This window comes from Perognathus longimembris, chromosome 28, assembly GCF_023159225.1.
Source record: "Perognathus longimembris pacificus isolate PPM17 chromosome 28, ASM2315922v1, whole genome shotgun sequence".
Taxonomy (NCBI): Eukaryota; Metazoa; Chordata; class Mammalia; order Rodentia; family Heteromyidae; genus Perognathus; species Perognathus longimembris.
Genome location: NC_063188.1, coordinates 73,008,090 through 73,025,811, shown reverse-complemented (window position 1 = coordinate 73,025,811; position 17,722 = coordinate 73,008,090). Strand labels below are relative to the sequence as shown.

Sequence of the window (17,722 nt, the reverse complement as noted above, 5' to 3'; positions counted from 1 at the left end):
TCTTACCTGTGCTATAGGTACAATGGCCCTGGGCAGTTGTCTTTAGGTTATGCTTGTTAGACCCTAACATAAGAGCTTTATCACAAGTGTAAACAACTTGCATGTGTATAGGTTAACTTGCTTGCCTGTTCAATGTTTCTATAGATACAGATGTATGTATGAAATTTCTTATATAGGCTCATAAATACAGAAGTGCACATATTTAGAAAAGGGTTATATAGTGTTCTTCTACATATCCCATGTACTTAAAATAGGATATATGCATGAAAATATGTAATTTCACACCAAGAGTCTAGATTATGCTTATTCCTGGACCATATATGAGTCAAACATTTATTGAACACTTTTTCTTCATGTTCTAGGGTAGTGCTGGAGGTAGAAATTAATCTGATTGCTTTTGTTACCTTCAACTGAGTTACTAAATCAAATAGCGCATATAGAGAAATAAACAGGAGAATACAAAAATGGTTCAACTGATTGGAGGGACTGTGCACAAAAACAAGTAAGGGCAGGATCCACCTAGACTAGACTCAGAATTTGTCTAGAGGATGTAATACCTAGCTAAAGCCTAAGGGTTCAATGGCAGTTAACCATGTAGAAATGAGGAGAAGTAGTATAGCAGGAAGTGGCATAGAGTACCTGCAAAAAGAATATTGTTGTATTTATGTAAAAATGCTAAAATTGCAGCCTTGTAAATGGAGAGAAAGGAAAAAGGAATAGATTTGAGAGAGAGAGGAGATAGAAATTAAAAAATTGGCTCTAGGCAATGGATAAGGAAGAAGAAAAAATTGACAATGATGCCTAAACTATTGACTTATTTTCTATTATTAACAATAGTATTAATGCTTAATTCCATCGGTATTGTTTTCTTATGTGATTGTACATGTTCTACTAGTATATTTTACATATGGTATGCTTAATAGTCTGAACACTTCTATAAGGTGGTTGTAATTCTCTTTAGTTTGTAAATGAAGAAGATAAATTCAGGGAGGATTAAGCAATTTTCCTAAAGACAAAATAAGGAGCCCATGGCCTTTATCCAGGCCAAAGGATTACAACATGCCTCATCATAAAAGCTAGATGCCAATCAGAAGGGCCTATGTGCCCAGTAGGCATATTTTTTTCCATGTACAGTGTCAGTTCAAGAGGTTTAACACTGAAGGGCTGTTTTTTGGGTATGGCAGGGTTCAGTTCCTCACCCCTGCAGGAAGCCTGGCAGGTGGTATCAAAAAACAACCAGAAGCAGAGTGCCAGTCGCTCATATAATACCTGTAATCCTAGCTATACAGGAGGCGGAGATCTGAGGATCATGGTTTGAAGCCAGCCCAGGCAGAGTAGTTCATATAGTTCGAAGGATTCTTTTTTTTAATTTCTGAATTTTTATTATTTTTAATACATACTATTCACAAACAGAAAGCTTCTAACATCACACAGGATTCCATAACCAAATCCTTTGATTTTTATCAACATTCTTCAACTATTTACAGTCATCCCTCAACAAAAGTGCAATCCAAGACATCTTGACAAATCTTTATAGACTGCCATATATATTCTTGCTGGTTTTAACATTGTCCACTTGTTATATTTTCTTTCAATCACCTGAAAGAATAATAAAGTCAACAAGACGTGGAGATAAACTGGATTAGGCAGTATACTATTGAGAAGCCAATTCTTCTTCAACCTCCAACTAAAGTTACTCAACAGCTGCCACCAGAAAACTAAATAAGAAAGTAAACTGGTGTTAGCAACCTGGGCACAGCAGAGCACACTGCACAGTAAGGATTGGTCTGGAAGGACTAAATGAAAGAGTTTAGCAAGTTAGTTCACGTTTTGCATTAGTCTTAATTTTTGCATTTGAACATCTAATTGTATTCTTCCTGATTAGTTAATTTTCCCTAAAGATATATAAAAATCCCTTTTATTTAGAAAATAAACTTTACAGTTTTTGTAGTTTGGAGGATTCTAATCTTCAAATAAACACCAAAAAAAGCTGGAAGTAGAGCTGTTGGTCCAGTGGTAAAGTGTTAGCCTTGATTGAAAAAACCTAAGGGACCCTCCCAGGCCTTAAGTTCAAGCCCCATTACAGGCACCAAGAAAGGGAAAAAAGAGGCTTCTGCCCCCTTATACACAAGGAGACATTAGAAACATATTATCACTTTCCACCACCTCCAGCACTCACCTCACCTATGGAGATTTCTCAGTAGATGGTAGCTCTCATATGCCTGAGTAATTCTTTCTTTGAGTCCCTGATACCTTTGTTAGATGAAGAATATATCTCCTCAAAGCCTACTGTGAAGCCTTTAAGCATTACCAGTTTCTACCCTCTGCTATGTTTGTGGCTACCTGTTTGTTTTCCAGAGATCCCAAAGTGGGAGGCAGAACAGGAGGAATTGGGAAGACTATTCAATGGGAAAGCAACATTATATTATATACATGTGTGTACTATGTACATAAGTGTACTTGCATAGAGAATCACAGACACTGTCTTGAGGTGTACTTCCATATACACACATACATTACACAAACACACTCCCTTTTTTACCAGTCATACTTGCATTACACATGTACCCATAAAGACATACATGTATAGAAATAAATATGGGCACATTTATTGAAAACACAGTCTTATATATATCCCCACATGGACACAGAGGAGCATATACTGATATGAACATAGCACATAAAATCCAACACATTACTACAAATTCACACAGATCTCAGATTCAGGCACACAAATACACATATAAATGGAAACATAATGAGTGACAAACATGTTCCTAGATACACATTCCAAAGATACACAGAAACCTGTGTGGAGACAAGTGCCACAGAACCACCCACACAAGCACATTCTCAGATGTTCAGAGACCCTGTACACACACACACACACACACACACACACACACACACACACACACACTCCAAAACATGGCAAATGCAAATGCAGAAACAAATATACACACACATTAGGTATGAAGTACTTAAACATACCTCGTGTATGCAGCATAAGTATACTGCATATATGCTTTCAAACAATCACAAATCCTTCCACTTGCATATTTATAGAAACACACATTTGTATGTATTATATGCACCTATAGACATACTGAGACAATATAGGAAAATGCCATACACTCGGCTCAAACACACTCACACCCTCTGCGCACGTACATACTCATAAACAACAGGGACCACTCCAGAGTTTTGTTCATAAAGACACAGATTTTCTACTATTCATATCATTGGTCTTAGAACTATGGTAACAGCTGTGTGGATTTACCAGGTGAATACTTTTATCTCTAAATGCTTTTTCTTAGGGTGTCTGTGAAGAGATGACTTATGAAGAAATCCAGGAACACTATCCTGAAGAATTTGCACTACGGGACCAAGATAAATATCGCTACCGCTATCCCAAGGGAGAGGTAAAGATTTTGAGGAGTAACCTAAATATTAGATCTCTTCCACAGTACCTTCATTCCAACTGCCAGGATTCTAGTTTCCTAAACAGCCTCAAGGACAGGGTAAAGCATACTTTGTAATGGCTGCCATTGGGGGCAACAGAGGTAGGGAGGGTCAAGGGGAAAAGGGCAGATGAATGAAGAGAAGAGGGGAGAATTCAGTCAAGAATCCAATGTGTATCCTATAAATTAATTAAGAAGAGTGTGGGAAGGAATGGGTAGGAAATAAATGGGTAAGGATGTTGAAAGGGGTGACGTTTATGAAGATATATTATATTCATAACCTGCTTTATTTAATGGAAATTCCTTTGTACAACTACTAAAATATAATAATAGTGATAAGAAGAATGGGGAGAGGAGGAGGAGGAGGAGGAGGAGGAGGAGGAAGAGGAGGAGGAGGAGGAGGAGGAGGAGGAGGAGGAGGAGGAGGAGGAGGAGGAGGAGGAAGAGGAAGAGGAAGTAGAAGAAGAGGAAGACAACCAAGGCATTTTTTTTAAGTTACATACTGATACACATGGTAACATATACTTGAAATCCTGGTGCTCAGTATACAAAGTCCAAAAGAATCTCAAATTCCAGATCAGTGTGGGTTACATAGCAAGACTCAATGTCAGAAAAGCCACAAGCTACAAATGTGCCTGCTAATGCTCTCTCTCCTTTTAGGAGAAACCGTTTTATCCTATACATTGTCCTGGGTACACCCTCACTGAAGACACTTGAAATAATTCATTGTACTTTTAATTATGTGATTGCTTGTTGCAAGTTGCTGAAAGTTCCAGCGTCTCTGGGTAGTTGGCATTACCCCCAAGGGACAATAGGTATTACGTTAATCAACCTCTTTGCCACCACAGGAAACAGATCATCATTTACCCATTTCCATATGAGATGAATGGTTATTGCTTTCAATTCAGCCTCTATTTAGAATGTTTGTCATACTCTAATGTCATACTCTATTTCCAATACAATTTCCTGTGAGCAGTTATCAGAAAAGTACAGTATTTGGAAAGGGAAAACAATTGATATTCTTTTCAGCTATGAAGCACTTTCAGATGTTTGCCTTCATCCTCAGAAATAGCTCACAAAGTCAATCAAAAGTTGCCATCATTTTTCTTTATAGTTTTTGAAGTTATGCTATTAGAGGCATATAAATTAAGGCAATTCATCTTCTTTGTAAATCAAACATTTTATTATTACATAATGACTAAATGTATTTTCTTATAGTGTTATTTGCCTGAAAGTATATCTTATCTAACATTAACATAGCGATCTAGGATTGTTCCTGATGACTAGTTTTATTTATCATTACTCATATACTTTCAACTTCTTGTTTTGTGTCTTTGGCAAACAGCTTATACTTGGATTTTGTTATTATCAATCCAAACTGAAATATGTCTTTTGAGTAAATTTTTGAATGATAAATTTGGTATTCATTAGTATCATAACTATTGATTTTTTTTTTTTTGGCCAGTCCTGGGCCTTGGACTCAGGGCCTGAGCACTGTCCCTGGCTTCTTCCCGCTCAAGGCTAGCACTCTGCCACTTGAGCCACAGCGCCACTTCTGGCCGTTTTCTGTATATGTGGTGCTGGGGAATCGAACCTAGGGCCTCATGTATCCAAGGCAGGCACTCTTGCCACTAGGCTATATCCCCAGCCCATAACTATTGATTTTTAACGTTTCTTTATATTATGTTGTCTTGATTCTCTATGCTTATTTCCTCTTCTGCCTTTTCTTTTTGGTGGTAGTACTAGTGTTTTAACTCAAGGTCTCTCATTTGCTAGGCAAGTACTCTCTAGGCACTTGAGCCACATCTCCAGTCCTTTTTGATTTAGATACTTTTCAAGAAGAGCTTTGTTTTTTTGGCCTGGACTTGTGATCCTCTTCTTATGCCTCCCACAAAGCTGGGATGACAGACATATGCCACCATACCCAGCTTCTTTTTTTTTAGATGGATGCTTGCTAACTTTTTCCCTTGGCTAGCCTTGGGCCACAATCCTCCCAATCTCTACTGCCTAAGTAGCTAGAACTACAGGTGTCAACCACTGCACATCCAGCTTTCCCCTGCTTTCTTTACCATTATCTTTATACACCCACATTTAAGTTATATAATCTGTTTCCATATTTTTAGAGGTTATATTTAACATTTGAAAGGTTTCATCCTAGTTCATTCCATTCCTAAAAGTATACCACTAACTGTATAAGGCCAAATATTACTATTTTTTATTGTTTTTGTGTAGTGGATATACAGAAGGGTTACAGTTACATGAATCAGGTACAATCAGCACAATTCTTTTTTTTAACCATTATTCCCCTTCCATCGCTCTCTTCCAATCTTTCCTTCCCATCCTTACTCATAAAATATCCAGTTCATAACCTAGCACATAACCTAGAAGTCCCCCACTGGACTAATGGATCAAGAAAACGTGATAAATATACAGAATGGAATTCTATTCATCCATCAGAAAGAATGATATTGTACCATTTGTAAGGAAATGGAAAGACTTGGAAAATATTATATTAATTAAAGTAAGCCAGAACTATGGTTTCCTTCATTTGTGGTAACTAGAATGTACCTATAAATCTAAAGTAAACACACTGAATGACCAAAACAAATAACTAAAGCCAGGACATGATAAATTATATAGGACCCTAGTCATTAACATATGGAAGGCAAAGGAGGCAAAGCATAGGAGTAATGGGCAAAGGCTCAATAGCTATGAATAGATGATCAAGTAAAAATAATATTCTTTGAGAAGGCCAAAGTGGAGTTATACGAAATTAAAAATAATAATAATAATATTCTTTGAAATGAATTCCAAAAAAAGGAAACAAGAGACACCCTTTTGTTGCCACTGTTGCTGTTTTTGTTCTCTTTTCTTTTTGTATTGTTTGTCACAGAACATTATTCTTTAAAATCACTCAAAATAGTTCTCTCTTCTATGTTGTTATGTAACTAACTAGGATATTTTTTATTTATTGTGATTTATTCTTTTTAATTGTACAAAGTAACATATTTCACTATGACATTTCCACACATTTATTTTGTACTCTGATCCTATTTACTCCCTGTCCCCCTCTCAGTCTCCTTCCCCCTCCCCTGTTTTCCTTCTCCTCAAATATTCACCTGTTTAGGCATAGTTTGTTTGTATTTATAGATCTAGATTCCCCACTTGAGAAAAACATACAATGTTTATCATTCTGAGTCTGGCTTATTTTGCCTAACAATTCCATCAGTTTTCTGGCAAATGACACAATCTTTCTTAATTATGGTTGAATAATATTCCATTGTGTATGTATACTACATATTCACTATCATATCTAGGCTGATTCCCTAGTTCGGCTACTGTGAAGAGTGCTGGAGTAAACATGGGTGGAAGGTGTGTCTCTAGTGTATGCTTACTTAAATTCCTTCAGGTAAATGCCCAGGAGTGATAATGGCAGGATCATAAGGTTGATCTACTTTTAGGTTTTATTACTATGACTCTAAAGTCTAATTTGAAGTCAGGTATAATACCTCCAGCATTGCTCTATTTTATTTGTGCCAATCCTGGGGCTTGAACTCAGGGCCTGGGCATCGTCCCTGGGCCTCTTTTGCTCAAGGCTAGCACTCTACCACTTGAGCCACAGTGCTACTTCTGGATTTCTCTGTTTATGTGGTACTGAGGAATCAAGCCCAGGGCTTCATGCATGCTAGGCAAGCACTCTACCACTAAGCCACATTGCCAGCCCAAGCATTGCTCTTTTTATTCAGGGTTTCTTTGGATATTCAGGACCTTTTGTGCTTCCATATGAATTTTAGGAATTTTTAAAACTCTGTGAAGAATGTTATTGGAATTTTGAAGTAGGCTGAGTTGAATCTGTATATTGTTTATGGTACTCTAGTCATTTTCACAGTATTAATTCAACTGGTCCATGAACAAGTCTTTTCATTTTCCAGTGTCCTTACTTTCTTCAGTGTTTTATAATTGCATAGAAGTCTTTTACCTGGCTTAGGATTATTGCTAGGGTTTTATTTTTGTGGCTACTGTGTGTGGGATATTAGATCCACCCATCCACTATTATAATAGCTGGACCTTTGTATCCAGTAGTGTGTGTTTTATGGAATTGGGTACCAATATTTGGTGCATATAAATTTACAAATTTATTTATTTTTGCTGGTCCTGAGGCTTGACCTAAGGTCCTGGGTGATATCCCTGAGCTTCTTAGATTAAAGGATAGTCCTCTACCACTTGAGCCACAGGGCCACTTCTGGCTTTTTCTGAGTAATTTATTGGATATGAGTCTCATGGATTTTCTTGCCCAGGCTAGCTTCTAACCACCATCTTCAGATCCCAGGCTCCTGAGTAGCTAAGATTACAGAAGGAATTACATCTTCATGATGGATTATTCCTTTTGATATTGTATTTACCCTCTTTATCTCTTATGACTAATTTTGGCTTTAAGTCTGTTTTGTCAGGTAAAAATAGATACCCACGCTTGTTTGTGGCTTCCGTTGCTTGGTATATTGTTTTCCATCCTTTCACTTCCAGCATGTGTATTCTTGATAACAAATAAGTAGATCTTGTTTTTAATCCAATAATCTATTCTATGACTTTTCATTAGAGCATTAAAGTCATTTAGAGTTATCAAGGGGAGTTTAGTAATTCCTGTTGTTTTGTGGGTTTTTTTTTATGGTTGATTCTATTATGATTTGTTCTTTTGCTCTCATTCATCTTAGGTTGTTGCTTCATTGAGTTAAACATATTTGATTCTTTCCTCTTTACATGTATTTATAAATTCCTTGTGAAATGTATTCTCTCCTGTTCTCTCATGTTTGTGACTGTCTTTATTCCTCCTCAGTACATAGGATACTTATTGGATTGTTTATTCTGAGGTTTTCTTTGAAGGTCTCTATTTCTTCATTGATTTTAAGGTATACATTGGGTATGGTGCTCTTTTTTTTGCCAGTACCGGGGCTTGAACTCAGGGCCTGGGCACTGTCCCTGAGCTTCTTTTGCTCAAGTCTAGCATTCTACCTCTTGAGCCACAGTGACTCTTCGGGCGTTTTCTGTTTATGTGATACTGAAAAATCAAACCCAGGGCTTCACTCATGCTAGGCAAGCACTCTACCACCAAGCCACATTCCCAGCCCCAGATATGGTGCTCTTAATGGGCAATTATTTACTCTTGGGGCTTTGTCTATCTTATTTTATGCTTTCTTAGGATTTAGGGTTTAGAGGTTTGATAAAATTTTGATGATTTTGCCTTTACCTGTAAGTTGGCATTTTGCTCTTGCAGTTTTTAATATCCCTTCATTGTTCTCTACTCTTGGCATTTTAACTGCAATGGGAAATGGAGAGATTCTTTTTGATTATGTCTATTTTGGATACCAAATGCTTCCTGTATTTCCCTAGATTTCTCTAATAATTCCATTTAATTGTTTTCCTATACCTTTAGTTTTTATCTTGCTCCTTCTTCTACCCTGTGGATTCTCAGTTTTGTTCTCTTGATCATGTCCCAAAGTTCTTAAAAGCTTAGTTCACACTTACTTATTTTTATTCCTTTATTTCTATCTGAATATAGTACTATCTCAACCTTGTCTTCAATACTTTAGATGCATTCTTCTGTTTGATATCATCTATGATGATTTAAACTTTGTTTTTTATTTGATTTATTGAGATTTTTATTTTTATCATTTCCTTTTTTTCAAAATTAAATAGCTTTGAATTTCTCATCCATGTAGTCTTAGGGCTTAATCTCAGGACCTGGGTAATGTCCTTGAGCTTTTGTGCTCGAGGCTGTCACTCTACCACTTGAGCCACAACTCTACTTTTGGCGTTTTGGTGGTTGATGAGATGAGAGTCTCACCAACTGAGCTGTCTTAAAACTGCAATATTCAGGGCTGGGAATATGGCCTAGTGGCAAGAGTGCTTTCCTCCTACACATAAAGCTCTTGGTTCAATTCCCCAGCACCACATATATGGAAAATGGCCAGAAGGGGCGCTGTGGCTCAGGTGGCGGAGTGCTAGCCTTGAGCAGGAAGAAGCCAGGGACAGTGCCAGGGACAGTGCTCAGGCCCTGAGTCCAAGGCCCAGGAATGGCCAAAACAACAACAACAAAAAAAAAACTGCAATATTCAGATCTTAGCCTCCTGAGTAACAAGGATTATAGTTTTGAGCTTTATGTACCAGCACTCAGCATATCAACCATTTTTAAAACTTGCATTTTGAATTCTTTTCCATGTTAGTACCTCCACTTTGGTTATTAAGGTATTATGAGCTTTGGAGAAGTTACAGTCTCTCTATTTTTATTTCTTATGTTTCTACATTGTGATTTGTGCACATCTCAGGATGGGTGTCTCTTTGTATTTGTTTGGGTGATACTTGTATTTGAACTCAGGGCTTCATGCTTACTAGGCAAGCATTGTACCACTTGAGCTGAATCTTAGCCATCTTCCTATATTGTTTGAAGGATTTTTGGAGGTTTCTTAGTAGAGTCTTCTCTAGGGGTCACAAGCCCTACTGTCATTTAATAGAGAGAAAACAAGCAGCAATAACAAAAACAACTATTTAAAACACATCAGATACCCATAGTACAAAACATTAGCTACACTCCCAATTAAGTTAGAAAAGAAAGAAGCTAGAATACTTATAGGATACACAAAGGTTTTAAAGTTATTTTCTCGAGAGGTATTAATAATTAAATATCAAAAAATGGTGCTCTAGAAAGGAAATAGAAGAAGCAAAATAGGAATGAAGGGAAAATGTATGGGATGGAGTTATATGAATTACTGGAGTAATAGAAGCTAAAAGTGAAAACTCTGAGTACTAAGGACAAGAACAGAATAAAAACTGCAACAAATCATCACCACAACAAAACAAAAACATTAAAAAATGCCAGTTTTCCTTCCTTGCTGAGGAAAAGAAGGTAAGTTACCCCTCAGCCTTGTGATTTTGATTTACTTTCTGGGGAATATTTGTTTTTCCTCCCTGAACACCAGACAAGTTAGACTAGAAAAGGCAGTTAACAGGGTGAGGTAGGTCCGACAGGGTTACCCCCTACATTACTGTTTTGCTGAGAGCTCTATGTTAGGGTGACTTGCTTCTTATATAAATCCAAAGTTGAAATTCTAAACTTCATCTAGCTTGTTTACTTTTTGCCCGCCCTTGCTCTTCCTTGTCACCTATCTATCCCCGAGCCTCAGTGTTATGAAAACACAGCAAAGTGTTGGCTACCTCTAAAACACCATCTTACACTCAGCATTCTAATATTTTAATATGCATAATTAATATGTATATTGTAACTTGTATCTTTGTTTTCTTTGTATCTTTGTTTTGACATCCTGGGCAGGAAAGTCCTTGAGACTCTTATCACCAATTAACCACCAGAAAGCCAGAAGTAGCACTGTACCTCCAGTGGTAGAGCGCTAGCCTTGATCTGAAGAGCTCAGGGACAGCTCCCAGGCCGAGTTCAAGCCCCAGGACTGACCAAAAAACAAAAACACAATTCTTTCCTCACATTTCTGTTACCTCTTTTTGGAAATACTATTAGACAAGTGTTACTCCTCTCTTCATCCTTCATGTTCCTTCTCTTCTATCCTTTTCTGTTTCTTTGTTGGCTTCTAGAAATTTTTGCTCAGTTTTATCTTCCAATTCACCTCAGAAATTAAATCTTACTTAATATGCTGTCTCTATCCCCTCCATTTACTTATCAACTTTACTTTTTTTCTTTTGCCAGTCCTGGGGCTTGAACTCAGGGCCTGAGCACTGTCCCTGGCTTCCTTTTGCTCAAGACTAGCACTCTACCACTTGAGTCACTGCGCCGCTTCTGGCTTTTTCTGTTTATGTAGTACAGAGGAATCAAACTCAGGGCTTCATCCATGCAAGGCAAGCACTCTGCCGCTAAGCCACATTCCCAGGCTACTTATCAACTTTAATGAATAGTTTTCCCTTCTGAAATTCTATTTAGTTCTTTCTGAAATCTCTATCATATATTTAATACCATCTTGCTTCTTTCTTACATTTTTACTGCATATTTTGTTTCTTTCAATATTTCAAGCATTAATTTTATATTGTTCATCCTTTATCTTAGAGTTTTAGGATTATATTCCTGTTATTTCTGATTTTCATCCATAGTAGCTTATTTCCTTATCTGTTTTTGAGCTCCATTTTGACAAGAATTTCTCTGTGGAAATCTCTTGCAGCAGAGGTGAGAAAATCTATAGAGAATTTCCATTTGCTTTTTCCAGTTACTCCTGGAAGCTAAAAACTCAAGACCATTAAAAAAAACAAAAAACCTCTTAGCAAAACATTTGTAAACCACATATATAGTGCAATTCAGAATCACAAAGCCATCCAAGGGAACTTAAAGTTATAAATTCTTTTTGTGTATATGTGTGTTGGTTGGTCTTGGAGCTTGAAATCAGGTTGTACCACTTGAGCTACAGCTCCACTTTCAGGTTTCTTGGGGGATCATCAGAGATAAGAGTCTCACAGACTTTCCTGCCTTGGGTTTGCTTTGAACTGCAATCCTTAGATCTCAGCTTCCTGAGTAGCTAGGATTATAGGCATGAGCCACCAGTACCAGGCTAGAGTTATAAATTCATACAGGAGGATTTCCCTAAGTTTTATTTTCAGCAAAAATCATAGAGGGACTGATACATTTTCTTGCTGTTGCCTTTTGCCTGTGGATGAACTTTTGCTGGTTTATATTTTACTGAGAATGTATAGGTGTGCCCTTTGAGAATCTCAGATTTGTTAATCTTGGTTCCAAATCTCCCATGTCACCCACCTAACCTCTTGTCTCATAATTCTATAAATTTCTTTTAAAAGCCTTACTAAGTACCTAAAGGACAACTATGGCTTCTACATCCCTTACCACTATTTTTTCTTTTTCTCTTCATTTTGGAACGCCAGAATTTCCTTATTCTTTTGAAATGAGAATTTTGTTGTTATGTAGCCATATATGTTTTTATGTGTGTACACATGTATAGACACATATATAACAAATATATACATTATAGATCACATATCCAATATGTGATACATAACGCATATATGTCATATATCACATATATTTGATATATCATATATTGTGTTATATAATGTATTTATTATATATTTTATAATATTTAGAATATATTTCACACATCTATTTAACAGATAAGAAACTGACACCCTAAATAGAAAAGGAATTATGTATGGTCCAGCTGTTGGATCACTAACTCAACAGGCCTCCTAGCCAGGTTTTTCCAATTCCTGGGCAATCTTCCTCTCCAGTAAATATGTCTCATCTTTCTTTCTTACCCAAATATTTCTCACCTTTAGTCCTATGAGGATCTGGTTCAGCGTCTGGAGCCAGTTATAATGGAGCTAGAGCGACAGGAGAATGTTTTGGTGATCTGCCACCAGGCTGTCATGCGGTGTCTCCTGGCCTACTTTCTGGATAAAAGTTCAGGTAATACCCTTCTCTTTGTCCTAGCATGGGGATGGGGATGTGATTTGAGATGCTGATACCAGCAAGTGGAGATTTATATCTTACTGGTTAAAAGTACAGTATCTGAATCAAGAACACCTAGGCTGTGACTCTTTGTTTCATACTAAGTCATACTACCCATGACAAAGTACTATAACCTGTGTGAGCCTCAGTTTGCTCATCTATAAAATAGGGAAAGTGAATGGTGAAGTTTCAATGAAAAACATACATAAAGAGCTTAGAATGGTTCATGATATTTATATGGGCTGTTGTATTGTTCTGAGGTAATGGTTTTAAAGCCAGCATTAAGTCCACCTCAGCCTAAAATGTTGAGTCAGCATTTGTCTGAAGTGTACTTTCTTTGAGTGAGATGACCTTTTGTGGCCTCTGACCCTAATTATAGGTTTCTCTTTGCGGTAGCAATAATTTTTCCTTTTTTTTGTTGCCAGTACTGGGGCTTGAACCCAGGGCCCTGGCATTGCACTTAAGCTATTTTCACTCAAGGCTACCATTCTATATTTGTGCCACAGCTCCACTTTTAGCTTTTGTTAATTGGAATCTCATGGACCTTCTTGTCCATGCTAGTTTGGAAACCAGATTGTCAGATCTCAGCTTCCTGAGTAGCTAGGATAACTGGCATGAGCCACCACATCTGGCTTCATTTCTTTTTCAAATGGTAATCTATGTCTAAAAAATCTACAGAATATCTATATACTGTTTGCATATATTGAGCTACAAACTAGAGGAAGGGGTTTGACAAGGGGCTACTGTATCACCTTCACATATGACAGTCATTTCTAGTGTGGATCCTGAAGTATTGGCATTTCCAAGGTGTTTTGAGAGTGTTTGAAGACAATGAAAGATGATATTTAATGCCTCCAATGTCCTAGACTCTTAGGTCTTTTCTACTAGGCTATTTTAAAAATAAATAACAATCAAAACATGGAATCATCCAACATTGCAACCCAGAGAACTAAAGAATTTGACATTGTTATTTTCTAGCTGTTCTTCAGTTTTATCACTGGAAATTGGTGATGGGATGGTAGAGGGGCATTTTTGCATGACTAGAATTCTGATGTGTTCATATCTCTATTTATCATGGTGCTTTTTCAGACCATGAAGTAGGCACTGCAATCCCCATTGCCCAGATGAGGAAGCCAAGGCTCATAGTGGTGAAGTGACTTGCCCAAGCTTAGAGGGCTCAGTGTCAGGGATAGGAATTAGTTCAAGTTACATACTTAGAGGCCCTCTCATCTCAAATATACACGGGGAGCATAAGTACTTCTCTCTTTCACCACTCCCATACCCACTCTACTATACAAGCCATGCCATCTGCTCATAGCTTCCCTAGGAGCCAGGTAGCACAGGACCAATCTGATAGTCTTACCCTCATCACTTAGGAAAATGATTGAAGGCCCAGAGAGATGATATGGTGAGGAGGTAGACCCATAGAATCACAAAGCTGAAGCACTATCAAAGCTACATCTGAGGGGCCAAAGAGAAAAGAGGCTAGCCATTGTTTGTTGGTCATGGGGCTTGAACTTGGGGCCTAAGTGCTGTTCTTGGATATTTTTGCTCTACTATTTTGAGCCACCAGTGCCACTTCTGGTTTTCTGGTGATTAATTGGAGATGACCTCACAGACCTCCCTGCCAGGACTGGATTTGAACTGTGATCCTCAGATCTCAGCCTCCTGAGTAGCTAGGATTACAGGTGTGAGCCACCATCACCTGGCAATGCTTCACTTTGCTGAGTCTGTTTCTTCATGTGGACAATAAGGGTGGACAAGATCGCAGAGTATTAGTGTGGCTGCAATGAGATCAAGCACAAAAAGTCCTTGGCCCCTGTCTGATGACAGTGAAGAGGAATAGGATGGTTGCCCAGGAAAATGCTCATCCTAATGTCTCAGGAGGCTGAAAAGATGGTAGTAGTCCTTGTGAACCTAGAATGAGCCCAAGGGACAAGAATCAATGATCAGTACTGTTCTAGTTAAATGAGGGGAGTTGGTAATCCACATTGCATCCTGGATACTAGGAGGGTAGATATAAGAAGAGAAAGTGGCCAGGCACAGGTGGCTCATGCCTGTAATCCTAGCTACTCAGGAGGTTGAGGTCTGAGGATTACAGGATAATCTGTGAGACTCTTATCGCCAGTAAACTACTTGGAAACAAAATCCTGAAAGTGGTACTATGGCTCAAGTGGCAGAGCACTAGCCTTGAACAAAAGGAAGCTCTGAGATGGCCCCTCAGTCCTCAGTTTAATCCCCAGAACAAAATAAAGGGAACATGCTCAGAAAGTTGATCAGTATGTCACCCTAGCACACTGTGAGGTCCTCCATGGCAGCAGCTGCATAGTGTGAGCACAGAGAAAGTGTCTTGTCCTCATCAGGCCTTGAGTTTGAGTCCCTGCACTGCCACTATGTGGCTGTGAATTCAAACCAGTGCCTTTCCTGTTGAAACCCAGTTCCCTGGTCTATAAAATATACCTAATTCCCCAGTCTTCAGAGCTGCCTAAATATGGAAATAGGCCAGGTAGGAAATTGTATTTCCACTAATTGTCAATAACTTTCCACATAATCATGGAATGACATTCCATATGATAGTTAATAACTGGAAATCAGTGCCTTGACCAGTGTTTGTCAATCATGAACAAGAGGGGGAGTCCCAGATATCAGACCCAGGCTGGGAGGAGGTTGTGGGAGCAGTCAAGAGCCACATGCATCTCTGCCATAGAATTGAAACATAGGAGGGTCTCAGAGAACACTCGCCAAGAGGAATTATAGGCCTTTGTAGTAGGAGTACTCTGTGGAGGGTCTGGCCAGGGGCAGGAGGGAGGCTTGGTGGTTCTAAGAATGAGGATATAGACATCTCTCCTCCGGTCTGCCTACCTTTCCCAAGGCTTTCCTTCTTCCCTGTTCTAGCCAGTATGGCTGCTCATGTTTTCCCTTGCCTAATCTGTTAGCATCCCCTTCAGAGTGTGATGAGGCCCACCTGGGGACAGGGGTATGGAAGGGGATGTGAGCAGAAATCCTGGATCCCAGGGAGGTGATGCTGGGCACAGCACAATGGCTCTAAAAACTGTTATCTCCTCCTTTGTAGATGAGCTGCCCTATCTCAAGTGCCCTCTGCACACAGTTCTCAAACTCACACCTGTGGCTTATGGTGAGTACACCCCAGGCTTGTGTAAAGAAAGAGACATAAAGGCCATAAGCATGGCCTTCCAGTGCCTGCCATTTTGTCCCAGAGTTCTGGGGAGCGGTGTTACTGGGTAAGTGGTATCTTAGTGGAGCTAAGGCTGGTGGTAGTAGAATAAAAGAGGAGAAGTAGGGTGGTCTCTAAATCTGGGGCCTCACTCCAACTTTCTATCTCTGACCAAGCACTGAGCACTTAACTATAGAAGAAGGGGTGATCCTCAAAGGAAACTAGAGGAAAAATTGTAGGTTGAGGCTATATTGAGGAAAGTTTACATATTCTATGCATGCCATCTAGCCTGGATAGTTTAGATGCCATTGGGTATTAGTTAGCTATGAAAGGTTCACAAGCCGAGAAAGGATATATTCAAATCTACTCAGGGGTATATTGGGCCTCCTCTGTCAGCCCCTAAGCCCCTAGAACTCCCTTGTGATATCCACACATCTAGTATCATCATAACCACACTATCTTCTAAACAGACTGCCTGGGCCTCGGTGCCAATACTAGTAGTCAAGGGCTCTTCTATGTCTTCTGCCCCTAGCATGGCATGGAGGATTCATCATCTCATACCCATGTACAAATGAGCAACTGAAACTCAGTGAATTCAAGAGACTGTTAGGCGTGACAGGGGGAACATCTTCCTCACATATCCGCTGGTCTGAATTCCTCTCCCTATAGAACAATGGAGCTGGGGTGTGTGTTGTGCTGGGGTATAGGGAATGATACCTCAGGAAGACTGGTATTTACCTTGAGGACTTCTCAACACATGGATTGTGTTTTGTTTTTTTCCTGAGGCTGTAAAGTGGAGCCCATCTACCTGAACGTCGAGGCTGTGAACACACACCGGGAGAAGCCAGAGGTAGGTAGGGGTTCTGTACTGGAATTAGCTGAGGGCATAACACATGGCAAGAACACGATCCTCACAGAAGTGCCACCGTAGCCCTAAAGATCCTGGATGGTTCACATCAGCGGGAGGAACAACCAGTACTCAGAAATGCAGAAGCCATAGCCCAGACCTGAAGCACTGTAGGCACTGGACTGGGACAATCCCTGCCCCAAAGGCCCTAGATTAAGATTCCCAGAGGCCTGTCTGAGCTCCTCACCCAGGCCTGGCTAAAACGGGAGCCTACCAATGAAAGCAGGAGGCAGGAAAGGGACTGAGGACCTACTCCACTATCTCTTTCTTATTAACCCTGAGATCTCTCTTCTCAGAATGTGGACATCACCCGAGAACCCAAGGAAGCCCTGGATACCGTCCCTGCCCATTACTGAGCCTTTTCCAAGAGTTCAAACTGTCTCTGTGCTCACTGCCTTCTGCCTGTAGGAACAGCTGTACCTGCCCTTCTCCTGAAACCACTCTGGCCTTGGCCTCGATGAGAGAGCCCCTGCTATAATGCACAAGTCCTCAGCAATATCCAGACTCAATTCCTAGGTACAACTACAAAGCCTACCTAGCTCTAGATCAAACACTCTTAATTCCTATTTTCTGATGAATAAAGACTTCTTACTGCCTGTTAGAGGATAAGAGGTGATTAAAGGCTTCTCCTTTTGTTTTCAAGATCTTGGTCCAAACCCATTGCTGATGTTCTAGATGCGGAATTAGTTGTGGGGGGCAAGGGGGAA

General features: G+C 39.3%; 1 protein-coding gene across 7 annotated transcripts in view; it reads left to right on the top strand.

The window, feature by feature from the left end:
- Pfkfb1 (6-phosphofructo-2-kinase/fructose-2,6-biphosphatase 1) overlaps nt 1-17,614 on the top strand; it is a 63,423-nt gene extending 45,809 nt beyond the window's left edge. For all 7 annotated transcript variants that reach the window (XM_048336862.1, XM_048336863.1, XM_048336865.1 and 4 more), the window contains 5 exons: nt 3,318-3,422; nt 12,762-12,891; nt 16,007-16,069; nt 16,894-16,958; nt 17,312-17,614. In XM_048336862.1, the coding sequence (XP_048192819.1) occupies nt 3,318-3,422; nt 12,762-12,891; nt 16,007-16,069; nt 16,894-16,958; nt 17,312-17,371 (423 nt within the window). In that variant the 3' untranslated portion in view covers nt 17,372-17,614. The remainder of the gene's footprint in view (nt 1-3,317; nt 3,423-12,761; nt 12,892-16,006; nt 16,070-16,893; nt 16,959-17,311) is intronic.
- The last annotated feature ends 108 nt before the right edge of the window (nt 17,615-17,722 follow it).